This window comes from Haliotis rufescens, unplaced genomic scaffold (assembly GCF_023055435.1).
Source record: "Haliotis rufescens isolate VD_foot unplaced genomic scaffold, xgHalRufe1.0.p SCAF_1, whole genome shotgun sequence".
Classification (NCBI taxonomy): domain Eukaryota; kingdom Metazoa; phylum Mollusca; class Gastropoda; order Lepetellida; family Haliotidae; genus Haliotis; species Haliotis rufescens.
The window spans coordinates 14,471,389-14,498,368 of NW_025963779.1; the positions used below are offsets into that span (position 1 = coordinate 14,471,389).

A 26,980-nucleotide genomic window follows, 5' to 3' on the forward strand; every position below is an offset into this window, starting at 1 on the left:
TTTTATTGTGTTCTGGGTTCTGGATATATTATTATTGTTATCCTTAGAACATATTCTTTTCATTTTATCAACAAATGTATGAAACGGTAACGTGTCATTCGTCACCACTCGCCCCTTTCCGTAACCTGCACGAAGACTCATCCCCCTATCGATGAATGTTATGTGCGAATATACGACAAACCAATCAGAATGCGCGTATGATTTCAAGTTCTTGGTAAAAGAATCCCTCAAAAATAATGTTTGATTTTTACATATGTCGTGCATCTAAAAATGTATCCAATACACAGTTTAATGTGTTCAATCATACTGTATAATTTCACATGTCCAGATGTGCTTTAAATTGCATCTGAAATATGTATAATATATGCGGAAATATATGTGCACCATTACGCAACGAGTTGACAATTGTCTTAGGTATGCCCGTTTGCGCCCGGACCCGGGCATTATCACTTGCAAACGCCCTCAGTCTTTCAACTGCCCTCCTTCGTTGCGCAGGCAATGGACCTTGGACTGGTATAAATTGAAATGTTTTGCAAAAAGTGAGTGAGAATGGTTTTACACTGCTTTTAGCAATAGTCGAACACCATCCCGGTAGGAGACCAACGAATGGAATTTTTGGCGTGAGGACCGAACACTTTAACCACTAGACTAGCAGAACGAAAAGCTGACATCCAAAGTGCTACCCGAGTGAGTGAGTGAGCATGGACCAGACACGATACGACGCACAATCAAGCATATGACTTTTCTCCTCAATCTAGTCGACTCTTTGCATGAGGTATGAAGACCGATTGAGACCGAGAATCTCACAGGGCCAGAGTCTATTTGAGGTTGTTATTGCTGTTATACATTCATTAACTTTTATTGTAAAATCATATTTTGCTTTGCTGCAAAAAAAATACATGAGCATAATGTTGTGTCAAGAAATGAATGTAAATCCCTGTCGACAACGTTTGTTTGCCTATTATGCCTACTGTGTGTGAGTGAATACAAAATGCATGTCGACAGTAAAGGCATAACGGTTATGTGACGCGGGGACAAGTAGACATAATATAATTCAAGGGAACTAACTCTGTAAGCTTAATAGTAACAGTCCTGAGGGCTCACAAAGCCACCCAATGCATTCTGGTGCTATAATAGGCCACACGCGTTAGACTTTGCACACTACGTGGACTATGTTATTTTCCCTGTCAAAAGAATTCTAATTTGCATTCTCATGATCAGTCCCCTTGGCTAAAACAACAATAACAACCATTAAACTTCCATAGAACTACTACTACAACAATAACCACAACTACAACAACTGCATCTATTACTACTACGACACTTCATCCTTGGTGTAGTGGGTTCAGTGTCTACCCGGAGAGTGAAAGGTCGTCGGTTCCATTCCCTGGAGAAATTGAAAGATGGTAAACATTGTTACCCTGACTGGCGCTCGACAATCAGTGGATAAAGAAACGGATTGGTCGGCTCGGGGTTAGAGAAATGTGTCTGAGTGGGGTATTCATGTTAAACTGCAGCAAATGGTTCTTGGATCGTCAGCACCATACCCATGCTCTTGGGTTTCATCAAAGATGTAAACGTCAACGGCCTACATCACCTCGATCATCGGCTGTTCCTCATCCAAATCGAAGTGCATGTATTATCCGTGTTAGTGAGGTAAATAAAATGACAGCAATACCAGTGACTCTGTCATTCAGAATAGTGCCTTGACTTGCAAAACCATAGCGAGAATAAGCCATCGGACAAGAACACGCTGGTCAGAGCGTGCACTCCGTTGACACAATCTGCCGCCAGCAGGCCTATCAGCAAAGAGAGGCGCAGCGGACCACCAAGAGTGACCAACCCTCGCCTCACCTGGACCGACACATTCATCGCCAACACTGACAGAACCGGTTCCGAATATCTTTATTCATATTGCTTTCATAAATTGTTTTAGAAAGTTTTGAATTGATTCAATTTCAAAGAATAATAAATAAGTCACATTTTCATTTGCCGGATAATGTTCTATAAAGAGGAAGCTGAAACTGATACATATATTTCAATTAACTTCGACACAGGCAGAAAATTGAAAAGTTTAAATAAGTCCATATTTGCTGTTTTTAATAGGCCATACGTTCATGTCCAAGATAATATTTGACTAAGAGGAAGCTGAAACTGATGAATATATTTCAATTTAAACACGGACTGAATATTAAACAGTTGAAATACTTCCAGCATGTTACTGATTTGCGGTAACAGTTACCGGTCAGGATAATATACACGTTCTCGGATTATCATTTATTTAAACAAATGGCTGAGGAATGATAAGGAAGGAAACACTAAAAACAATAGAAATGTTCAAATAACATTTTGCCTTCATTTGATTTCAAATTTGTGGCTGTCAACATCAAACAAAGAGGTATGGCTAGCATGCGTTCTTTTTATGACGATCCACGCTTTGTATTATTTTGAGACAAAGTTGGTTTTAGAAATATTACAGCAGTGTCACATAAATCATTGGAATCTGGGTTGTATAAATCATTAGTTAATAGCATGAATATCTCTCTATGACACCCTTCTGAGGATACCTAGTTAGCTAGTTAGCTGGATCATACAGTGTACCCACCAGAATGACGACCAGAATTTGGTTGTATAGACCTATACCACTCAGGACGTTCCACGATGAGGTGAGCATGTTGTATGAACCTATTGCCTCCTGTACTTCAAACAACATTGCCAGTCAGAAAGGCAATCGGACATTTTGTCCGACAACTTCATGTCTATATGGCCTTTGTCAATGTGATGGTATCATAAACTATATTTTATTCAGAGGGCTATAATATATGTAGTTAAGAAAAAGGCGAGCAAAACGTGGCAGATGAAAGACAAACATGGAAATAAAAAAATGTATCCAAAACTACTGAAACATACATGTTCATGTTAAATAAAACAGCAGGTTGTTTTCAACTCATGTGGAGAACATGTTTTTGTGTGTTTGTTTGATGTTTAACGGCGCACTCAGTAATATTACAACTAAACTGAAGTTGGTCTGTAAACAATCGAGTCTGAACCAGACAACCCAGTGATTGACATAATAAGCATCGATCTACGCAATTAATGACATGCATCAATCAAGTCCGCGTACCTGACCATCCGATCACGTTAGTCGCCTCTTGCGACAAGCATGGGTTGCTGAAAACCAATTCTAACCCGGATCCTCACGGGACTGGAGAACATGTGCTACACGTCCTATCATGAAGTGGCGTGAGGCTGTAGGTGTAAAAAACCTAAACGTTAATTTACAAAAGTATGTCATCACAAACAAAAGAACTTGCTTTCAGGTTGGTTCCTTATATTTGAAAACTGTGTCTTATGAATCATACTTTCAAAATAAGCTTACTGAAAATAATGTATTAATGGACGAATCACGAAGTTGTTTCGGTTTCTAATCAGCGTTGTGTTATGTACAGGTTATGATTTCCTTAAACGTTATTTTTTCAGTGACACGATGCATCACGTACTGACAGCTCTGGTATTGATGTTGGGGGGACTAAGGAAAGCAGGTAGATTTCATTTTTGCTTGTGTGTTGTAACATTTGTCCTCAATTCCTTCCTCATATGAGACTATCTGTGACAATTCCAGAACTAGCCCCAAGCAACCTATGATTGTCGTACTAGGCAACTAAACTGATCAGATGGTCAGGCGACGTGGTTGATTGCGTGCCATCATATCCTGATGGCGTGAATCTTTACTCATTATCAATCACTAGTTTGTCTGATCAAGATTCTATTATTTACGGATTGCCGTTTTATAGGTGAAATACTGCTTAGTGCTTAATAAAATATATTTGAGAACTACGTGTAGGTACAGTTTTGGCTATGAGCTTGTCAGATGAACTGAGATGACGTTATTGTTGGTACTTCAGATACACTGGAACTGCGTTGTTATATACCTACACGGTGGAACCAGTATGTTGCATTGGATCCTTTAACGGGTTGGAGGCTAGTGCAATTCTTTCAGAACGGGTGTCATGTGTAACGGTTCATACTTTCTTATAATTGCTTTGGCTGTTGAATTTTGGAATACCTGGAGTTTGTTCAGTGGATATTCTGGAAGCCCGTAGAACAAAGCAAATCAGTGGGCTATTCTGGTGGTCACACGTACTTGAACCAAAGTTGCTGCAGTTTGTTGAAATACTTCCTCATATGATAGTATGCACCTTTACAGATAGTATTTATGTTTAATGCTGTACATGACCCCGAAATGTGTATCTTACCGCATACCTATATTTCTTTGAAGTATCAAAATGATTATGTTTTCAGATTCTTTTCCAATCATATTTGAACCCCACATTAGAAGCACGCAGTACATTCGTCGGGGGCAAGATGTTGTCCTGAACTGCTCAGCTGAAGGCAACCAAGTATTGAGGTATTTCAAATTTCAAAACTGGATTAAACACGCTTGTATTTTTTGGGACAAAATAGTTCCGCTTTCGTTCGAAATTCTGTGCTAAACATCGTCAACGTAGATAATCCTGTATTTCAGGTACAGTTGGATGGTATATGGACAACGAATACAGTCAAATGGGCAATATGGAGCACTGACCATAAAGGAATTTACACTTCGTAACCAGAGTCACTACACATGTCGGGTGGACGATAATGAGGGCTATGACGTCTCCCCGGTGGTGTCTCTGGTCCTAGCGCGTGAGAGCTTTGATTATGATATGTTATTGACCTTTTTCACCTACCCTGGAACAAGGGTATTGTGTTGTGTTGTCTTGTGTTTGTTACAATCGAGCCCCTTAGTCCAGGAATGTAGTTCCGACTTTCACGGATGACATCAGCTCCACTTTCAGGGCGTTCAACTCAGTTTAGTGCATTTGAGAATGATACACTGACTTTAACAACAAATATATGTTTACAAAAATGCCAAAGTTTTGTATTCGAAAGTTCAAGCTTTCGAAAATATATTCAACAGCCACATAAAAAGCAATGTAAAAAAATTAACTGTACACTGATTTGCCATCGCAAGGAAGCTAAACCATTAAATGTATTGAGATTAGATTGAGCGTTGTGTGGAAACAAGTGAAACAGGACAGTTTATGCATGTATTTCCGAGAAATGTGTATTTCTCGTTGTGACGTTGAAGTTAAACAGCCTCACTGGTAGTTTTTCAAGGTGTGATATTAAACATGTCTAAAATATTCAATCGACATTCACTTTATCAGATTATACTTAAACAACAAACAACATATTAATTTGTTCTGGAATAGTGTTCAAAGGCTTTGACCATGTGAGGCCGTTTTATTGTAGATAGTCATTTTGGAGACATAAATGCGAGCGAAGTCCACTCGCATTCTTTCGCATTTAATTTCGCAAAATTTACAGTATATGATAGAACTGCCATTGCCTACACATAGATTTCCATATCTAAACGTAAAATATAAAACGTCTAGAATTATGTAACACGTCAAGGTCATTCGCATCTATGTAGTGTCTGAAAAACTATATTATATTCTTCATGGTCACATCATCACAATAATGTAAGCGAATGCATTGTTGCACTACATGTACATTTTAGGACTGGAGCAGAAATGGAATGTTCCGGTGAGAAACGTGACGAAGCCTGAGATGCGTCCTATGTCACTAACCTGTAATCATCCCCCCTTCTGTGCTCCCCCAGGGAAGTTCAATTGGTTTAAAATTGAAGGAAAGACACCAAGCCAGGTCATGATCAACAAGAGGATTATGATTGACAATAACGGTATTTCACTTGAAATGAATGTGTTTTTCGCACCCACAGTTAATGTATCGACATGAGCGCGTAATATGAAATAATCATAACTTTCCATTTATGTCTTCATTTTATTATATCGAAATAACAGGCATAAATCAAATATTTATTAAGTATGTAATCCAACGGGAAATGTTTTCTAAACTTCCCAGGCCAAAATCGCATATTGGGAAAGGTGGGTCACTCAAATTACAAAGTGGAGCTAACTTGTTGTTGCCAAAACAGCCGTTAGTCACGCTGCCCGTTTCGGGAAGGAATAATAAAGTTCTGCTGTAGTTTCTACACATTTGTACATTCCAATGGAACTAAAACGCAGGAAACATACTTTATCTTGACAAAATAGTAATTGATTATACAGTTTTAGTTTCGAATGTGGGCCCACCTTGCACTTTCGATTAGACAAGCACAGTTAGCTTCCTTCGCGATCCACAGATAAAGCGGTGTCGGTCTACCATATGACACATGACAGAGATAAATGTGAGAGCGAAAATGCTAAAGAAATACATTTGTTGTGATTGCAAGTACCTGATCATCGTGCTCAATCATTATCATCTGATTTGGGAAATGCAACCTGAACGCGGTGGTAGGATAGTGATGTAAGGGAGGTAACTCTAAACCTGGAAGTATTTCTATAAATAGAACACAATGTTAACGGAGTTTGGAATGGTTGTGCGAGTGTTGTGATGATGTCATCATAGTTATACCGTTGTGTTGTCAGTTATGGTTTTGATCTGAACAAGTAAACATCGTTTGAGTTTACCGGCGACTTGAGTCTTCTTTCAATTATAGATATCCAATTTGATACACATGTATATGATTGATCATGAGGATTCGACTTCTACCAGATACAGTTTGATTTTCGACACTTAATCAGATTCACTTTATCGGATAATTGAGACTGGTGATTTTCCGGCGTTGACGTTTTATATGATCTTTGAAATAAAGGGATAGTTTATTTTTGTATATGCACAATTCAATCTTTTGGTCTTTCGTGTCTCGAGTTATACATGAAGCTAACATCTAATAAGCCTATCAGCATTGAGGCTTCTAAATTGTGAGTAGCATTGAGCTAAGCATTCAGAGCAACTTATCCGATTCTGTATCTTGAAAACCAACACGGGAAGTTCCGATTGGAGCATAGTAACGACCGCTCAACATTTTTCGCCCTTGTTTCAGTCGTATCTTTCAATCAGTTAGTCTAATTCTCCGCCCCAAAACATTAGGGGCCCATCAAATTTGCAAAATTACATTGCTGCAAAGTTTTTTCAGAAACAAAATATTTTGGCTCAATAAAGCTGATATCTGAGTGACTATTATACCTGAGTATGGTTCACATTGATTGGGAGCACGCGACCTTCTATGCACTTTTTGAAAAAAAATCTTCATGGGGAGAATTGTGTCGAATTGGAATGAGAGATCTGATTGAATTAGATTGGTAGTACGCGTTTGTTCCACTTATCGTAGGTGGTATTGGACCCAGGACCACATAATGAATGAATAAACAACAAAACGCCCGTCATCTTAACTAACAAGTTACTAAGATTGGCCATGATTTGTTCTATTCCAGGAACACTTCATTTTGCATTTGTTGAAGAAAAGGATGATGGTATATATCGGTGTGGCATCCACAATACCGTTATGGATAAAACCAAATTAGGAAGCCAAGTGAATGTCACCGTCCGAGCACGTCCAGATGTTCGAGAGATTATAAATCTGACTGGTAGGTAGTGACTTCTTTTCTTACTCTACACATGCAAAGGAGGAAATATTTGCAGTTATAATTACACACATTGTACGATTCCGACTACATGCTCAAGTGTACCTCACACGTTGTGGCATGAAGATACGAAGGGCTTGAGCTGCAGGAATATTGCTCGACATAGAGGGAAAGTTGACTATTGGACAGTTGAAGTCATCCCTTCTGTCGTACAGTCTTGCGTAGAGTGTTTTGTCACTCTGAAAAGGAATAAAATATGAAACTCACAGTCTCACGGGTCTCCTCTAATTCTTATGCTGGTGCGAAAATGAAGTGGAGGGTCATTGGCCCTTAAATGGTTTTTGAACGATACCAGATCATCGATATACCTGAAGCTTAAGTCAAACTTCTTGGCCAAATAACCATATTTTGACTTTGCCAATCCGAGCAGAAATTCTGATTCATATGCATAAAGAAACAGAGAGCAAGAATGGGGGGGGGGGGGGGGGGGGGGGGCGCATTTGTGCCCATAGTAGGCTCGAAGCTGAAGAGTAAATGTTAAGTGTATAGTGGAATCATCAGTGCTATTATTTAAGAGAATGTAAGAGGAATTATTTACATGTATTCATCATTTTGTTTAGGTGGAATCTCACCAAGAGTCATCTCGTACAGCGCCACGACGACTGTTGTATTAGGATCAGAAGCCAAGTTGGAATGCATTTTCGGCGGGAAGTGAGTAACGAAGACAGGAACAATGCCCCCCCCCCCCCCCCCCCCCCCTAATATATAACCAGTATCTAGTATATGATAATTGCAAAATTTAATCACACTCGGCTAATAATCTCTATAATATATCACGACTGTACTCATACTTTCTGTCATGTATATTCAGGCCCATTCCTACGGTAACGTGGACTCGTAATGGACAAAACACCAAAGAGTATCTGAAAACCCAGCTCAATGGTGGAGCTCTGACAATACAGAGGGTGCGTGAAAGCGATGGAGGGAATTACACGTGTTCAGGCATTAATTCCAAAGGAAAAACGTCCAAATCAATTCAAGTAAACGTTGTTTGTGAGTACTGTTGCGATACATTGTTATTAACGATGATGCTATACCACTGTCCGTCATATTTTGATTTCCATTAAAACTACAAGCTCTTTACTTTGCAAAGAGGCATCCATCACTGAAATTGTTTTTCATTCAAATGAAACATGCAAAAGGTATGGTCAAAGTCTGCTTGTAAAACATCACGCTCGTATGTATGTATATTTATACAGTGATAGTTGTTTCAGTAAACTGCAATACGCAGAATATGAACATGTCATTCATCGGTATTCATGTACATGCAACCGGGTTTGTGGGGCGGAAATAGAAACTCCAACACAGGCTATGGGTGTAACTCTGTATTGCCATGGAGGATATACTAGTATATTGACACACTGTAATGCACAAAATAGTATCATCATAACAACATACATGTACATATTCATACGGGAAATCAGATTCTGAATCAATGAAGTATAAACTCATTGTCATCATTACGTAAGTAAATAAACAATTCAAGGGAGGAGACTCGATCCCAATATTAAATATAGGTAATACCATGAACATAGTCCAGATTGACTGGTACATTATATATATTTTAAATACACTTAACACTTCATGGTAATTATTAAAATAATTACAGTAACTAATAATACTCTTGTCACGATACATTGGTTACATTATATATAAAAAGACATAGCAAACATGTAAATTAACCGTATACCGTGGGTGGCACTACTGTGATACTCCTATAAAGGCAGCCGCCCTCCAATAGTTGTTTCCGTGTGCGACAGACGCCAAAGTTAATTATATACACGCAGAAAGTGCACGTTATATCTCCAAATATAGATGGATAGAAAGTTGTTGCTCTCCACAGCATTTGGCGTGGACACCCCACCTGACGTATCCTCCCAAGCGCGCGCACACCATGAGAGGCTTCAGCGTACCGGGTTGGGGATTTCTCCCTCCAGATTTCTTACAGCTCTGAGACCTCCACACTCTCACCATCGTCTTTCATCAGAATGAGGCCTCTGGACAAAGCCCCGGCTAAGTCCAAGCCTAAGGAGAAACCGTCTCCTTCTGCTCCACGCCCGGCGCAGAAAGCTCAACAGAAGAAGAGCTCGAGTAAGACCGTTAAACAGAAGAGCTCGAGGAAGACAACTTCAGTCTCGAGGTAACCCTTCCTCTAACCCCCAGCCCCCAGTCGCAGCAAAGGAACTCGCCCCCCTCGAATCCAGAGGGGAGGCGCCCTTTCGTTCGCCTGAGGGCACCGGCCATGGGAGAAAGAAGAGGAAGAGGAGAGAGATCTCATCTCCCGAAGCTTTCTCTCCCCCGACCCCGACCCCGACCAAGTCCACTGAATTGGAGACCGCCACACCAACAGGACCGCTTCTCAGCGACATCACCACCCAGACCACGCCCGTCGAGGACCCAGCTGAGATGTAGGATCCCCGTACCGACTTGACCCGGATTGCTGACCAGATCAAAACAAGCCCTGCGTATATCTCCAACACAGACGCCCAGCAGACCAGCGACGAGGAAGAGTGCACAGCCAGGAAGCTCCTGGCCGGCTTACTCGTCTAAGTCACTCCCAAGGCTTCTGTTCTACACACGCTCGCCAGCTGACGCCGTGCCATCAACCGCTTGACCCCACCCCCACCAACCCAAGCTCACTAAACCAAGCCCACGTTTTCCCATTTTATCATATGTTTCTATTACACCCCCTCCGCACCCGTCCCAAACCCCACCAATCTAGCTTTTTTAGATTAATCCCGTAAATTACTTTATATTTGTTTGGGTCAGCACTTCTTATCGTATTCTTTACGCTTTTTTTTCACCCAGTAATATACATGTGGTGCAACCCCTTTGCGAAATACGCAGTGATGTAACCCTTCATCACCAGAATGCTGAAAGCACATGTTAAATCTCTAATTTACTTACTTACTTACGTTGTAGCTACAGAGCTCGCAGCTGCACCTATAATTATATACACAGACCGAGAAACAAATACATGGCATAAGATAAAAGTAGGGGTTTTACTACTATGCAATAATTGACATTGATAAAACAGGAATAACATGACAGTAGAACATTATTACCATGCCGTAATTGACATTGATAAAAATCTGGTATTAACACAATTACTAAATATAAACACGTCCCATTTTAATTCTGGAAACCCAAAAGTCCAGAAACTCGCCCATGGGCGAGAATATTTTCCATTAAACAAAACTTATGTGTTTGTTTCGCAAATATATTTTAATGCATTCCTTTACGTATCATGACACAAAATTTAACTCATTTTAACTTAATTCAACGATTTTACAAAGCGATATTGAAATATTTCGCCCATGGGCGAGAAAAGTCTTGGCCCATGGGCGAGAATATTTTCCTTAACACAAAAATCATGTTTTTGTTTCGCCAATACTTAACTTGTATTCAATCAAGTATCATGACACAAAATTTAACTCATTTCAACGATTTAATTCAACGATTTTATTGTGATATTGAAATATTTCGCCCATGGGCGAGAAAATGGTTTGGCCCATGGGCGAGCATATTTTCCTTTGCTCAACAGTTTTAGTTTCGCAAGTACATTAAGGGATTATAAGCATGACACAAGATTCAACTCATTTTAACTTAATTCAACTAATTTTTGGCGTTATTAAAAATATTTAGCCCATGTTTTCGTCAGTCCCTTTAAAGAATTAACTAATTGTTTTCAAAGTATATTGTATCATGTGAAACACACTTTGTATCATTACATTACTATTTTAAAAGGGCCTTTGGTTGGATGTTTCCCCTGCAGAAGTTTTACAAATTTCACCTTTTTTACATATTGCAACGATCTTTAATGAACCCGGCCTTATCTCTCAAAACATTTTGACAGTTTATCATACAAATCCATGCGCGTGTACACCAATTTATTGGCATTATTTTTCAACAAATTAAAGTTTAGTTTGTTTCTTTTTCACTTCCCATTTTATGTCTCGTTAGTACATCACATTGGGAAATTAAGTGACAATAGACATACAATATACAGGTACACGTGCGCGTATTTTAATGGGGGAAAACCCGATTCGTCTTTCATTGCATAACGTCTAGCTGAATATCTCACATTCTAACTAAATCTCGAAATAATTATTTCATTATATGCGGTGCGATGTTTACAGGCGATTGAGTGAATATTATGACACTAAAGCAACTTTTAAATGCATTGTCACTTTTGGTATGAAAATGGTAACAGTTCAGAAAAAAACAGCCTTCTTATGATAATTCTCATATTCTCATTAGTACGTTGTATCTAATTACAGTGTCGGCATTATTCACAGGTGATTCTACAATACCTGCTCTCGGTCAATTACGATCTACCACACCACGCGCGAATAAACAGTTATGCAGGTGTTGCTGTGGGCAAATACCTAGCCTTTATATGTATATTTTTTTTTTCGATACATGTATTACATATTTTCGTTGATATGTGGATACATTAAGCACAAAGACTAAAAAAACGGTTTATGAAAGATGAATTAGTGCCTTGATATATTCAACGAGATGTGTATCATCGTTTTAGGGGTCATTCAATAAAAGTATGTTTGGAGGAGATATCAAAGGAGCCGCCCAATATACACAGTGTCGTCCGGTGTACTACCACCCCACCCTGTCCGTAAGAGTTATGTAATCGGTACACAAATTTGATGCGGTGTCAGTGTGGAAGGAGTTTGAATTACGTCCGCCGCTGGCCACAGAGTTAATCCTTGATAAAAAAAAGTAAATACGTCAACTGGGAATTCAACTGGATGTTACCTTCCTTATATCAGGTAACCGTCCTGGGCAACAATGCAGTTTACCGGGCGCAGCCCGAGCTCTACCATCCGCTCAATTACCGCGCTATAGTGCGACCGCTGTCTCGTTATACCGTTACCGTGTCCCACGCTCTGGTGACTCTCGCTTCACGATCCAACACCCCTTTTCGGTCTTAGGGAAACTTACACATCTTTACGATCAATCACCCGTTCTCGATCTTAGGGAAACTTACACGTCTGGTAGAGCGTCGGCTAATTAACGCATTAATTAGCAGACCGGTGAGCCGGCGAAGCGCGTTCGAGGCCCCACAGCGCTAATTGGATCTGAAAAAGTGCGCCCGGTAAAGTGCGCTACTCCCCTTGACTACAGGAGATCTACAACATGTAGCGGATCTAACTGCAATTCTTGTTTTAATCAAGCCCGGGTTTGACATTCCAGTAACTGGATTCAGGTTGATTGCAAGATATGCATACCTCGTCATAGTGATTGTTGTGAATTCGTCAAAGTTTTGTTTGTTTGTTAGTTGTTTAACGCCGCACTTAGCAATATTTCAGCTATTTTACGGCGGTCTGTAAATAATCGAGTCTGGCCCAGACAATCCAGTGATTGACATCAAGTGCATCGATCCACGCAATTGGGATACGGTGACATGCATCAACCAGGTCAGCGAACCTGACCACCCGATCACGGTAGTAGCCTCTTACGACAAGCGCTGTCGCCCTTTACGCCAAGAATGGTTTTTTGAAGATCTGTTCTACCCCGGATCGTCACGGGTCCATTGACGCAGGGATTTGCGTAAAGTCATTCCGACAGCATACAATGCCTATTCGAGAGAGAATTAGGAGATTTTACGACCGCTTCAGCCGTCGGCTATTTCGCAGTCGGGGAAGGTGGGGAAGAAATAATAAATATAACAATAAAGTTAAACACCATTCCCAAAAAACTATAAAGGAGGGGTATAAGACCTAGTAAGAGGGGGGTAAAGAGAGAGAGTTATACTTAGCAGCTAAAGTAGTCCTAGTTTGTACAGCATATGGTGATAAAAGTTACAGTTAAGCTGTAATTTAGAGATAAGGGGTTGTATAAATAAAGAAAAATGGGATAAAGCCTAAGGTAAGTCTAGAATAGCTGGGGTAGGGGAGGGGGGGTGGAGAGAGAGCTTGGTCGGTGTTGTGCATCTCGCTGGGCTTGGGTATAGGAGTTGTATGGATAACTGGTAAGAAACTTATATAGGCTGGTTGAAAGGGTTTGAACGCGCGGACGTCGTAGAAGACGACCGCGCTGGAAATTTCGATCCCGATCCGAATTTGAAGAGTTTGTTTACCTTTGGAGACAGTTTATTTAGTTTTGTTGGGGAAGGTCTAAATAATGAAATATGGAAGTATAGCCACATGGTTATTAGTGGATGGGGTTAGGACGTGGTAGCGGACATGGTTGACGAGAAGGTCTAGGTGTCAGGGACTAGTAGGCCTTTGAGCAGGTGTTTTGCCCAGCTGTAGTCCTGGGTTGAGAGGGGGTGGTATGATTTTATAATGAAATGGGCAGCACTGTTTTTAATGAATTGAGGGGTGAGTTGTATGCCCTGGTCCTGAATATCTGTTAGAAACGAGTTAAGGTCCTGGATGTTGAGAATTTGATGTTCAAAGCGCTCCTTGTCTAAATATTGAATCATAGTAAAATGGGGATGTTCTTGTGAGCTTTTATAGACGCGTATTCCAGGGGCTTGTAGTGTTAGTGGAGAAGGTAGGAGATAGTGTTCTGATATAATTTTTTCAGCATTTTGAGAAAGATCCGTGGTGAGCTGGTGTTCTGTGTAGGTGTTTTGTTGGATTGGGTCAGTCTGGGTGGAAGTTTCAGAGAGACCTGGGGGGCCCATAGGGGAGGTGTAGGCATCCTTAGTGGAAGTTTTTGGCGGGGGCGGGGGGGGGGGGGGGGGGGGGGGGGGGAGGATGTTGTGATTTCAAGGGTTTGGGTGGTATTGTCTAAACTGGGGATTGGGATAGGGGAGCTTAGCTTAGTTTGGGTGGCGTGATCGGAGACGGATGGGTGTGAGGGGGTGCTGACTCGTTTCCTTTTTTTCTCCTGTGTGGGAGCTGCGGGAGGGGTAGAAGTGGTTGGGGAGGAGGGGGTTTGGGATGGGGGTGGAGGGTGAGTTTGGGGGGGGGGACTGGTGTGACAGGGTAAGTTTGGGCTAGTAATAAGGTTGTTGTTAGCCACGAGTGTGGGGGTTGGAGCAGTTTCCATGGTTACTTGATAAGTGTCCTGACTTGTGGCTTGGGCTTGGGGTCTGAGTGGCTGTTGGGCTGGGATTTGTCCAGGGTAAAGGTGAGGCCGAGTTGAGGGGGGTTGAGTTCTAGGCCTTTTTGGTTGGTTCATGTTAAAAGTTATGTTAATAGTTTTAGTAGCTGCCGCCATATCGGCGTGAAGGGCAAAGTATGAGACCCTGTAGTTAAGTAGGGGTAGGATGACTCCTACTATGTCCCGGGGGAGTGACTTGTTGATGGATCTATCCATTTTAGACATGGGGTAGACAAACCAAGAGAGCAGGGTAGTCCAGGTGGTTGGTAAGAGTAATCCAGGAGTAATCCAGGAGTACCGGGGTAGAATCCGTATAGGAATCAGGACGACGAGGAGAAAACAAGACACACAAGAGGCCACGTGATACAGTGGACAGTGGTGACAATATGTACACCGTGGAAGTAATCCGAAGGGGTAATCCGGGGAATTCCGTTGGTGATGTGATGTAGATCCGAGAAGGAACAGGTATGTAGATCCGACTAGGAGCTGAATATATAGATCCGTATAGGAACGACGACTGACGACTGAGGAACGACGACTGACGACTGACGACGACGATGCCTATTCAATGTCTCCCCAAAGTAATATAGTACGGTACTTAGAGTACATATGAGATTATACTCAGGTTAGGGAGATGTTTAATCTATATAACGTGTTATTATTCTACTTAACAATTTATTTAATGAAATTAATGCAAAACAAACTCAACGGTTGAAAGGTTTCATTGAAAAAACTACCCCTGGTCTTGCCTAATAAAACAACTGCAACCCGACACAGATCAAACGCAACTTACAAACACAATCATAATCTGGTTAATCTCTATCACTCAACGAGTTGGAGCAGCTTATTCTGCCCACAGTATGACAGTATTGGGCAGCTCAGTAATTAGGAGGTAAGACCAGGCAGGTACACTGGTCACACTTGACTGGTCTGTCCGATGATTAGGTGCTGGAAGACAAGTTATACATGAAGAAGAAGAAGAAGAAGAAGAAGAAGAAAATTATTTTATTTTCGTGTCACACACTGTACAGCAGTGACAATAAAAATACACAAATAGTGTGTACAGTGTCCGGCCATTATGGCCTACGAGACATGCAGGACGTCACATACATATGAGTAAAATGAGAAATATCACAGTACATACATGTACATAAAAATGAGTTATCACCGGTTATCACCAGTTATCAGAACATTCTGATACTAAGATACATGTAACTAGGTTGGTAGAGACGAAAGACACAGTTGTCTTCGCTCATACATGTGGCGAAGAAGCGCGGCTAGGGGTCTGACCACCTTATTGTTCCGCATAAAGTACACGGTCTGATCGGCAGCGGACATCTGTATAAAGTTTGGATTTGATTGAGAAGCTAAATTCCATAAATCATAGCGTAAATCTGTATAGAGAGAACATTCAGCAGAAAAGTGTATTTCATCCTCAACAGCATTGCAATTACAGAATTTACACATACGTTCAATGAGCGGTGTTTTCGGGCGGGTGAATCTTCCCAATTCTATTTCTAATGGCAGTGAGCCGCAGCGAAACTTACTTAATTTACTGCGCTGACATCTGTTCATCAATAAACTGACATAGGGTTCTACTGATAAAGAATCTTTAAATAATCTGTATGTACGTAACTTATTACCATTTACATGGCACGTATCGTTCCAGAGTCCATGTAACTAATCAGAATGGTCTAAGGATAACAGACATACTTTAGACAAATTAAACTCTTCAGTAGAAATATTATTTAGATCATAAATTGGTAAATGTAAACTGACAAAGTAGTTGAAAACTGTATTATTCCAGGATCTACGGAATTTTACTGACCATCTGCAAATAATACTCAGCATTCGGGATTGATCTGCAGCATGCAAACTGCGCCAGAACCGAAGAATTTCAATCTTTTGTTTTGTAAATGAGGATGTCCAGCCCATTTCACCACGGACAGCCAAATTTGGAGTCTTTCTACCGACTGCTAAGAAAAATCTACACGCTCGGTTTTGGACAGCATTTATACAGCTAAATTCCTTAGTTCCCCAAATTGCCGATCCATAAGATAAGATAGGCTGGACCAAGTTATTGTACAAAGTTGTAAAAATGTTATAAGCTAAACCACCAACTGCTTTGAATTTACAAATTATAACACCAAGTGCCCTATTTGCAGATTTAGCTATTTCTTTAACTGTAAAATTCAAATCAAGATGTTCCTGTAGCCAAACACCTAGGTATTTATTAGCGTGAGTACTTTCAACCTGGTCAGACCCAATTGTAAAAACAAAATCGGACATTTTAGTGTAACGGGGACGATAGTGCACAACTTTAGTTTTCTTGATGTTGACAAGTGAGCGCCAACGTGCGCACCAGTTTGCTACACAGTCTAACATCCTTACATGTACATCCCATATGGTGACTGTTTTTCGCTATTGATATTCTAAATTCATTCATAATACCACAACATTTAAGTACGCCTTGAAACTTTACAATCACTTCAATATGTACGATAGATTAAACGAGAACAAATGATATATTGCAGATTATTAAGTCATTGTCTCTTTTATCAGCCGCTACGTTTCTATCGTTTGCAATGTACAAAGAAATATTTCGTCTATCCTTTTGCAGATTTAGCCCCAGAATGTACTCATTCGAATTAGGAATGAATTGCTTATCATGAGTATATATGATACAGTTAAAAGTTACTTGTACACTGTAGATGTATTCACTTTAAAGTCGTATACGACCTTCGCGAGCGAGTTATATGATCTAGGGTAATTGGAACGAAGTCTAGAAAGGGTTATAAAGTTTTGTTTTTGGTAATGTGTAGGTTTGTTAAATATGATTTGTTTAATCACTTCTATTCAAATTGTAAAAAAATAATTATGCGCTGAAAAATAGAACTGACTTGATGGGAGATATGGCGTTAGCCACCTGAGATTGTCTTGTGGACACGGTTTAACCTTACTGTGCCCTCACCCTGGTTGTTGTTGTCGTTGTTATAAGGGATTGAGAGCTACAGCTCATTGTATTTTTGGTTACAGTCTGTCTCACTAAAGTGGACATGTGCAGGTGAACTCTGTTCAATTAGTATATGGCATGCCAGGTCATTACCATCATCTAATACACAAGAGATGATACCAAGACATATTTAATTCGGTTTATGATCCATGCGGTCTTACAATTGATTTTATTAGTCTATAAATCTTATGTCTAGTACATATTTTCGCAAACAGGGCTGTCAGCTGATATAAGGACGGTAACATCCAGTTGAATTCCCAGTTGACGTATTTTACTTTTTTTTAATATCAAATATGAGGATTGTATAGGACATACGTTAATCTCTCAACGACGTTTTTACAATTAATATTTTGAATAAGCCGTTGACATGCCAGTTGTGACAGGGATGATGGTATGGTAGCTGTAGCAGACAGATTGACAGTCGTTGTTACGTGCGTCACTAGGTAATTAGTACGGCATTGATCTTGTTTATTGTTACATGACTTTGAGGATTACCTCTGTGGCCAGTGGCGGACGTAATTCAAACTCCTTCCACACTGACACCGCATCAAATATAGTTGTGTACCGATTACATAACTCTTACGGACAGGGTGGGGTGGTAGTTCACCGGACGACACTGTGTATATTGGGCGGCTCCTTTGATATCTCCTCCAAACATACTTTTATTGAATGACCCATTAAACGATGATACACATCTCGTTGAATATATCAAGGCACTAATTCATCTTTCATAAACTTTTTTTGTCTTCTTGCTTAATATATCCACATATCAACGAAAATATAATATGTAATACATGTATCGACAAAAAACAACAACATATAAAGGCTAGGTATTTGCCCACAGCAACACCTGCATAACTGTTTATTCGCGCGTGGTGTGGTAGATCGTAATTGATTGAGAGCAGGTATTGTAGAATCACCTGTGAATAATGCCGACACTGTAATTAGATACAACGTACTAATGAGAATATGAGAATTATCATAAGAAGGCTGTTTTTTTCTGAACTGTTACCATTTTCATACCAAAAGTGACAAATGCATTTATAAGTTGTTTTTAGTGTCATAATATTCACTCAATCGCCTGTAAACATCGCACCGCAAATAATGAAATAATTATTTCGAGATTTAGTTAGAATGCGAGATATTCAGCTAGACGTTATGCAATGAAAGACGAATCGGTTTTTTCCCCATTAAAATACGCACACGTGTACCTGTATATTGTATGTCTATTGTCACTTAATTTCCCAATGTGATGTACTAACGAGACATAAAATGGGTAGTGAAAAAGAAACAAACTAAACTTTAATTTGTTGAAAAATAATGCCAATAAATTGGTGTACACGCGCATGGATTTGTATGATAAACTGTCAAAATGTTTTGAGAGATAAGGCCGGGTTCATTAAAGATCGTTGCAATATGTAAAAAAGGTGAAATTTGAAAAACTTCTGCAGGGGAAACATCCAACCAAAGGCCCTTTTAAAATAGTAATGTAATGATATAATACAAAGTGTGTTTCACATGATACAATATACTTTGTAAACAATTAGTTAATTCTTTAAAGGGAATGACGAAAACATGGGCGAAATATTTTAATAACGCCAAAAATTAGTTGAATTAAGTTAAAATGAGTTGAATCATGTGTCATGCTTATAATCCCTTAATGTACTTGCGAAACTAAAACAGTTGAGCAAAGGAAAATATGCTCGCCCATGGGCGAAATATTTCAATATCCCTATAAAATCGTTGAATTAAATCGTTGAAATGAGTTAAATTTTGCGCATGATACTTGATTGAATACAAGTTAAGTATTGGCGAAACAAAAACATGAGTTTTGTGTAAAGGAAAATATTCTCGCCCATGGGCCAAGCCTTTTTCTCGCCCATGGGCGAAATATTTCAATATCGCTTTAAAATCGTTGAATTAAGTTAAAATGAGTTAAATTTTGTGTCATGATACGTAAAGGAATGCGTTAAAATATATTTGCGAAACAAACACATAAATTTTGTGTAATGGAAAATATGCTCGCCCATGGGCCAAACCTTTTTCTCGCCCATGGGCGAACTATTTCAATATCGCTATAAAATCGTTGAATTAAGTTAAATGAGTGAGATTTTGTGTCTTGATACTTGATGGAATACAAGTTAAGTATTTGCGAAACAAAAACGTGAGTTTTGTGTAAATAGAAAATATTCTCGCCCATGGGCCTGCCCATGGGCGAGATGGTGTGAATATTGAGTTTTTAAACTTTTTTTTTTCATTTTTTCTTCCTTAGTATGTTCCCATGAAAACAGCATGCTTATTTTTGTAAATACCTTTGACCGAGACTGGGAAAAGAGCGTAGAGTTTCTGGACTTTTGGGTTTCCAGAATTAAAATGGGACGTGTTTATATTATCTGAAAGCCTAGTGAAAGAGAAAAGTTGCTTATCTTACAGCGTAAGCTTGATTATAGGGAGATCAAAATTGTTGTGAGTTCGGGTTCGATGCGTACGTTCAAGATCCGGGGTAGAATAGGTCTTCAGCAGCCCATGCTTGCCGTAAAAAACGACTATGCTTGTAACAGGCGACTAACGAGATCGGGTGGTCAGGCTCGCTGACTTGGTTGAAGCATCTAATCCAAAATGCGTGGACCGATGCTCATGATGTCAATCACTGGATTGTCTGGTTCAGACTCGATTATTTACAGACCGACGTCATATAGCTGGAATATTGCTGAGTGCGGCGTTAAACAACAACAAATAAAGAAACAATTCCAGTTTCGATCTGTCTGTTGTGTCAGGTTTGGCGGGTAAGTTAATCACATGCCTCGATCACATCCGGAAACGCCCGAACAACACCCGATGATTTACCCGATGTTACCCGACGTATGAGTGCGGATACACCAACCGCTACAAACTCTACACATTCACTCAATAAACATTCACACACGGAAAAATGGAAGAGAAGATGATTTAGCACCATGGCGACATGATCATCATACGAAAGATAAATACTTTGAAGATACTGTTACAGTGTATATCATTAAACGTAACTTAGAATACATAAGTTATATTATTTTGCAAATACATGCATAGCAATTCTTTTAATTACTAACCTTAACAATCGAATTATTTCTCCAAAGATACGTCTGCCCGAAATATTATTTCTTATTGCATACCCACATGTACCATAAAACCACTGTAACTCAAAGTCCTTCACATGTATATCGCTTAAGACGATGTAACGTTATCGTCCCAGTAGAATAGCCAGCGGTACTATGATATTATAACATCTCACTTGTCTTGAACTACTGTACCTCGACATATGTCTCGAATTAACGAAGATACGCCGTATCGACCAACCCTTACTACACATGTATCTCGAATTTGCAGTTAAGGTTCAACGCCCTGATGTGTGTTGAAGATCTGGTAAATAAATTTCCACACGATTATCTTCAGACTTAGTCTGCATGACTTAGCGTTTCCTCACACATTCGTAGGTATGCAAGTATCATATACTAACTAACATATGTCTAAGTGTGACGTTGAAGAAGATTAACTTGTACATGTACTTCATATTACCGTAATCGACGTAATAAGCGCCCATGGCGATATTTGCTAATTTATTGGCTCGTGAACAATCCCAATTAGCACCCTTTCTGATTGATCAATGTACACAATACGTATTTATTCGCGTATAATATGCACTCTTGTATTACATGCACCCTTAATTATGGGCAATTAAATTTTGGAAAAATATATCTCTGGTATATAAACATTTCAGGCTGTCAGCATAAACCACGAATTTTATCTTTCAACTCTTTTCTTTTTTCGACAAAATAATATTCTAATAAGAGCCCCCTATTTCCAATTTTGAGAGCGCCCTGGGCGCTTGTTACGTCGAATACGGTAAGTGGGTTGTAAAATAATAGTTTTGCAATTCTGCTGCACGTATTGTAGCGGGTCCAATTTGGAAGAAGATGCCAACTACAAAGGATGTTTCGGAAGGACAGGATGTAACGTTTGTATGTACAGCTAGAGCCATTGGCCCCACATCCCCCATGATGACCCAATGGATTCATGACAAGGGAATTAACAGTAAGACCTGGGGATTTATTGACTTATTCATGCAATGGGCACGGCAGTTTTTTGAACAATGTCAGCATGCAATACATGTGAAAAATAAACCATTTGATATGATGCACAGTCCATATATAAAGTTTCATTGTGACATACAAATGTGTGTTTATGCCATTTTCCTGTATCTGCATTGACCTTGTTCAATTTTGTTTATGTAATTTGTCCTCCAGGGAGAGGTATCGCTTTAAGCCGCGACAAGTCAGAGTTGACTTTCCACAACGTCAATGGAGGTACTGAATGCATCCGGTGTAACGTCAGCAACAACATCGACTTTATCACAAAAACAGCTTGCTACAAAGTTATCAGTAAGGACATGAAACTCAAATATCATCATGTATCTAAAGCATTCATCCATGGCATAAACCTAACAGCATCTATGTACATATGTACTTAAAAACATTGAGTATCACAGCGTTGCCAAGTGCCGCATAAACAGTGTAATTAAGTTGATAGATGCTCTTTCTACCATTTCAGAATCAAGTCCAACACTACTAATTATAGTGACTGGCTGTTCGACATTGGCCATAATTCTACTAATTATGGTTGTGATGTTCTTTGTGATTTACAAGAAACTAAAAGGTAGAGAAACAAGCCGCAAATTGTCACTGAATTAGAGCATTACATGCAATAAATGTCATACTTCAAGTATAAACAAACATTTGTTGTGCAAAGGTGCATCCCTTAGGCATGCCAGGAATCATATGAAAGTGACTTCTTTAGGTATTTGCAGGTATTCTTAGTTCTTAATTGATATAGGTATATTTAACTGTCATCTTCTCTTTGCGTCACCGTCTCACTATCAGTTCAAATTGTATCATTCTAAAGAGCGCAATATATAATTCCGACATTAGCCATTAATGCATTTCTTGAAGATTAGGGAACAACAGAATACAATGTATTTCAAGATAATGATACCGTTTAAGGCACGTTTATTTTGTTGTTTATCGTATTCAGCTAGTTCCTGTCAATTTTATTTAGGGTTTCATCATATAACGTGCCTACGATCCTTCATGGGTCTGAATCTCGTTAACATTAGAAGAAAAGAAATCAACGTTCCTTGATGAACTTTTTATTGATAATGTATCTATAATTACTTTTCAGATTTAGGGACCGCAAGGTAAATTAAACATTGCAATACATTTTCAATAACATTTAATTTGGCTACTTCAGAAGGTTATAAAGTTCCAGGAGAAAGACCCCTCTGTGTCACAATTACATTAATTCATGATTAAAATCAAATGCTTTTGTATTGACGTCCTCTAAGATTACATATTCGATTGTATTTGATGATAGTTACTATAGCCTTAGCCCTACGTTTGTTTTGTGCAACTGGACAGTGCTGTTAGTTACAGGTTCCGCCTCCCGTCCATGTCATCCAGACAAAGGAGAAACACAGGAGGAACGACAACGGTAGGAAATACCACAGCAGGAAAAAGTACAGGTTATTTGGAAATTCAGGACATGCCCAGTGCAAACTCAAAGTATAGACTTTCAGATATTTTTAAGCAAGAGTTGAGGGGCGTTCCTTTTTACCAGGTCCGTAATCATACATCTGATGACTTCCTTCACGACAAAACTCGAACAGATATGAATGAATCCGATTTTCGACCGATTACAAGACACAACTCAGATAGTTGTTTGTCGACCCGATCAAGCTACATCCATCCTAAACACAACTGGAAGACGAACAGACACATGTTTGGTTCATTTATGACTGTTGACAGAATGGTCAACGCATCTGGTGACAACAGAGGAGACGAGGGTTGCAGGAACTTTGCAGAAAGATCTAAAGAAGCTCAAAACGGGGAGAGTCGAAAACAAATCAAGATGGACATAGCAGGATGCGCACACAGCAGTGGAACACATGAGGAAAATACACAGGAATACAAACCTCGGTCAGACGGTCAGTGGAACGTAGAGAAACGCGACAACGAAGCTCGTCCGACCAAAGGGCAAGAGGCAAGGACTCGGGCAGATAGGCTTACCCGTGGAAAAGAACGCAACCATGAACCGCGTGCGGTAAAAGACCAAAGAGAAAAAAACCGGTTTGACAGGGAGCCGCATGTTGAGAATGTAGGTGAAGCGCCAGTATCAAGAATTCTACAAAATCCCCACTTCGGCCAAGATGCAACCTTGATAGAAAAAGAGATGTTGCGTCTATGTTCAGACTTTGAAATGTGTCCTGATGAAAATAGTCCCTGAACAGGATACTTCAGAATGAAGAAATATCCAAGGTTAATATTGATATTATTGTACCTGCCTCAATATCATATATATGTTCCGAATAAACATATCGGTCCATGTCGTATTTCTGTCAGAAAACGCCCCAAATAAACTGCTTTACTTGAAGTTTGTATATATGGTGTTGATGGTAATTATATGTAACAGACAGACATACAGATTTATTTCGTACATGTGGCCATGAGGCCAATAGTACAATGACATTTTGTCGTAGGAACATTCGTGATGGAGCACCACTTCAATATTAATTGGATCTGAACAGAGGTGCACTTTTGGGTTTTATTAATATTCAGTGTATCATCTTCTTACAAAAAACTGCAAACTGAGAAGAATATGGAAATTTTTGCTGTTCATTAACTTACAAATTTTCTCTCTCTCTGTTACATGTAATAGTAGTTAAGCAGGTGTTTGATTGTATTTTCTTCATTACACTGGACATTTTAATAACACATGATATTCATCTTCTTGGTAATTTTGGCAGAAAGGACAAACTGATGTTAAAACATCATTATCTTTGGAATGCCTGTATAATTGTATATTGAGGGTATGTATAACGCACCTGAACTTCGTTAAACATCTGCGTAAACATAGATCGAAAAGTTGTTAAATACATTTCTGGTATTATTTCTATGTTAAAAAATGGAATAGGCATGACCAGCCTCACCAATACATATCTTCACATTGTTGTACATTTTTATAGGTAACAAACTGCTTCTGTTTCATAGATCTGCAATTTTAATATAATGTAAACACGAGTTGAAGGGGCTGACTGGCACGTGTTTGTTACACTTTTACATCTTGTTCAAGTTTGGAGCTTTCCTGTTTGTTTTTTGTTTGTAGGTTGGTTTAACTACCCTTCTTCCATGTTGGCGGAATTGAAGACCAATGTCGAATGACGTCACGCTACCTCATTGACGTAATCCATTGTTGGTTACGTGTTTCACACTGACCTCTATTGTGTTCTTCTGGTGAATAACAGCTGCTTAATCTACTACGTTGTTGTTTGTTTTATTGGGTTTTGTTTGGGATATGATCATCCTTAAAACAAAAAGCTTTTAGGGAATATTCATTTGCAGACGGCCCTCCTTCGTCGAGCAGAACAGGGGTAAATTTTGTTGCTACAACTTAAGATGTCCTAAACAAAATTGAGTGAGTATGATTTTACGCCGAACTTAGCAGTATTCCAAGAAAATCCCGACGGCAAACACCAGAATTGGGCATTTGATTGTAAAACAAGTAGGTTAGAGCTTTTTTATCAACCCCTTTCTTTGCGTAAATCAGTACTGACAACTTTTGACTTGACTTCCTCTTTTGTACTGGATTCCAAAGATCCATAAGAATCCGTACAAAGAGTGATGTATTGCTGGGTCCAGCAAATGTACCACCAAATCCCTGTCTCAAAGACGAACCATAATCTTTAATACAATCAAGGAAGGACATTCTTTATATTCATAAAACGTATTTGAGACAAATGGAATTAATACCATGAGGATTCTCAAAAAGTCAAAAGCGTTTGCTTGACATTTTGCAATCTCAGAAAAGAACCAAGTTCCGTTCTGTCAAAACATTTGATTTTTCAACTTTGTACACCACTATTCCTTACCACAAATGTAAGGAGAAACTTCATTCCTTGATCCATGGGGATTTTGTTACAAAACGTGGTGAACGCAGAGACAGTTACGTATCTATATAATCTACATAAATAATATCTACATATATATTCTGAGGTTCAGGACAATTTGTGAAAAATGAAAGCAAATGCCATCTGAAGTTTACTGAGAAAACAATATGTGAAAAGATGGACTTTCTCATTGATAACATCCACGTAATATTTGGGGGTAAGACATTTAGGCAAGAAGTAGGCAGTCCCATGGGCACCAATTGTAGATCTGTTTCTTTATGCATATGAATCGGAATTTCTGTTCGAATTGGCAAAGTCAAAACAAGGCCAAATAGTTTAACTTAAGCTTCAGGAAAATCGATGATATGATGTCGTTCAACAACAATCAAACAGCCAATTCCCTTCCATTGATTTAAGACCTGTCCCTTCCACTGATTGACACAGCTGTCCCTTCCACTGATTTACCCAGCTGTCCCTTCCACTGATTTACCCAGCTGTCCCTTCCACTGATTTACTTAGCTGTCCCTTCCACTGATTTACTCAGCTGCCCCTTCCGCTTATCTACCCAGCTGCCCCTTCCACTGATTTACCTAGCTGTCTCTTCCACTGATTTACTTAGCTGTCCCTTCCACTGATTTACCCAGCTGTCCCTTCCACTGATTTACTTAGCTGTCCCTTCCACTGATTTACCCAGCTGTCCCTTCCACTGATCTACCCAGCTGTCCCTTCCGCTAATTTACCCAGCTGACCCTTCCACTGATTTACCCAGCTGTCCCTTCCACTGATTTACTTAGCTGTCCCTTCCACTGATTTACTTAGCTGTCCCTTCCACTGATTTACCCAGCTGTCCCATCCACTGATTTACCCAGCTGACCCTTCCACTGATTTACCCAGCTGTCCCTTCCACTGATTTACCCAGCTGTCCCTCCCGCTGATCTACCCAGCTGTCCCTTCAACTGATTTACTCAGCTGTCCCTTCCACTGATCTACCCAGCTGTCCCTTCCGCTGATCTACCCAGCTGTCCCTTCCGCTGATTTACTTAGCTGTCCCATCCACTGATTTACTCACCTGTCCCTTCCACTGATTTACTCAGCTGTCCCTTCCACTGATTTACCCAGCTGTCCCTTCCACTGATTTACCCAGCTGTCCCTTCCACTGATCTACCCAGCTGTCCCTCCCTCATATTCCCACCTGTCCCATCCGCTGATTTACCCACCTGTCCCATCCACTGATTTACCCACCTGTCCCTCCCGCTGATCTACCCAGCTGTCCCTTCCACTGATTTACCTACCTGTCTGAACTAGAAATGAAGGAGACCAGTGAGACCGCCTCATCTGTTTCATACTTAGATCTATGCATAAAGA

The 26,980-nt window shown here is 39.8% G+C and overlaps 1 protein-coding gene across 1 annotated transcript; it reads left to right on the forward strand.

Moving 5' to 3' along the window:
* Positions 1-3,489: 3,489 nt before the first annotated feature.
* On the forward strand, positions 3,490-24,956 carry LOC124148805 (neuroglian-like). The gene is made up of 12 exons (XM_046520115.2): positions 3,490-3,542; positions 4,303-4,408; positions 4,526-4,686; positions 5,564-5,746; positions 7,344-7,496; positions 8,114-8,204; positions 8,365-8,546; positions 21,574-21,711; positions 21,924-22,058; positions 22,228-22,332; positions 22,855-22,870; positions 23,106-24,956. The coding sequence occupies exons 1-12, from the start codon at positions 3,518-3,520 to the stop codon at positions 23,953-23,955; spliced, it is 2,145 nt and encodes a 714-aa protein (XP_046376071.2). The 5' UTR covers positions 3,490-3,517; the 3' UTR covers positions 23,956-24,956.
* Positions 24,957-26,980: the final 2,024 nt, after the last annotated feature.

What these genes read in the sequence shown, in the direction of transcription:
- LOC124148805 (XM_046520115.2), top strand. Translation starts at nt 3,518, where the DNA reads ATGTTGGGGGGACTAAGGAAAGCAG. An exon ending in GAATGCATTTTCGGCGGGAA is followed by an intron (nt 8,205 to 8,364) that starts GTGAGTAACGAA and finishes ATGTATATTCAG; the next exon opens with GCCCATTCCTACGGTAACGT. An exon ending in AGCTTGCTACAAAGTTATCA is followed by an intron (nt 22,059 to 22,227) that starts GTAAGGACATGA and finishes CTACCATTTCAG; the next exon opens with AATCAAGTCCAACACTACTA.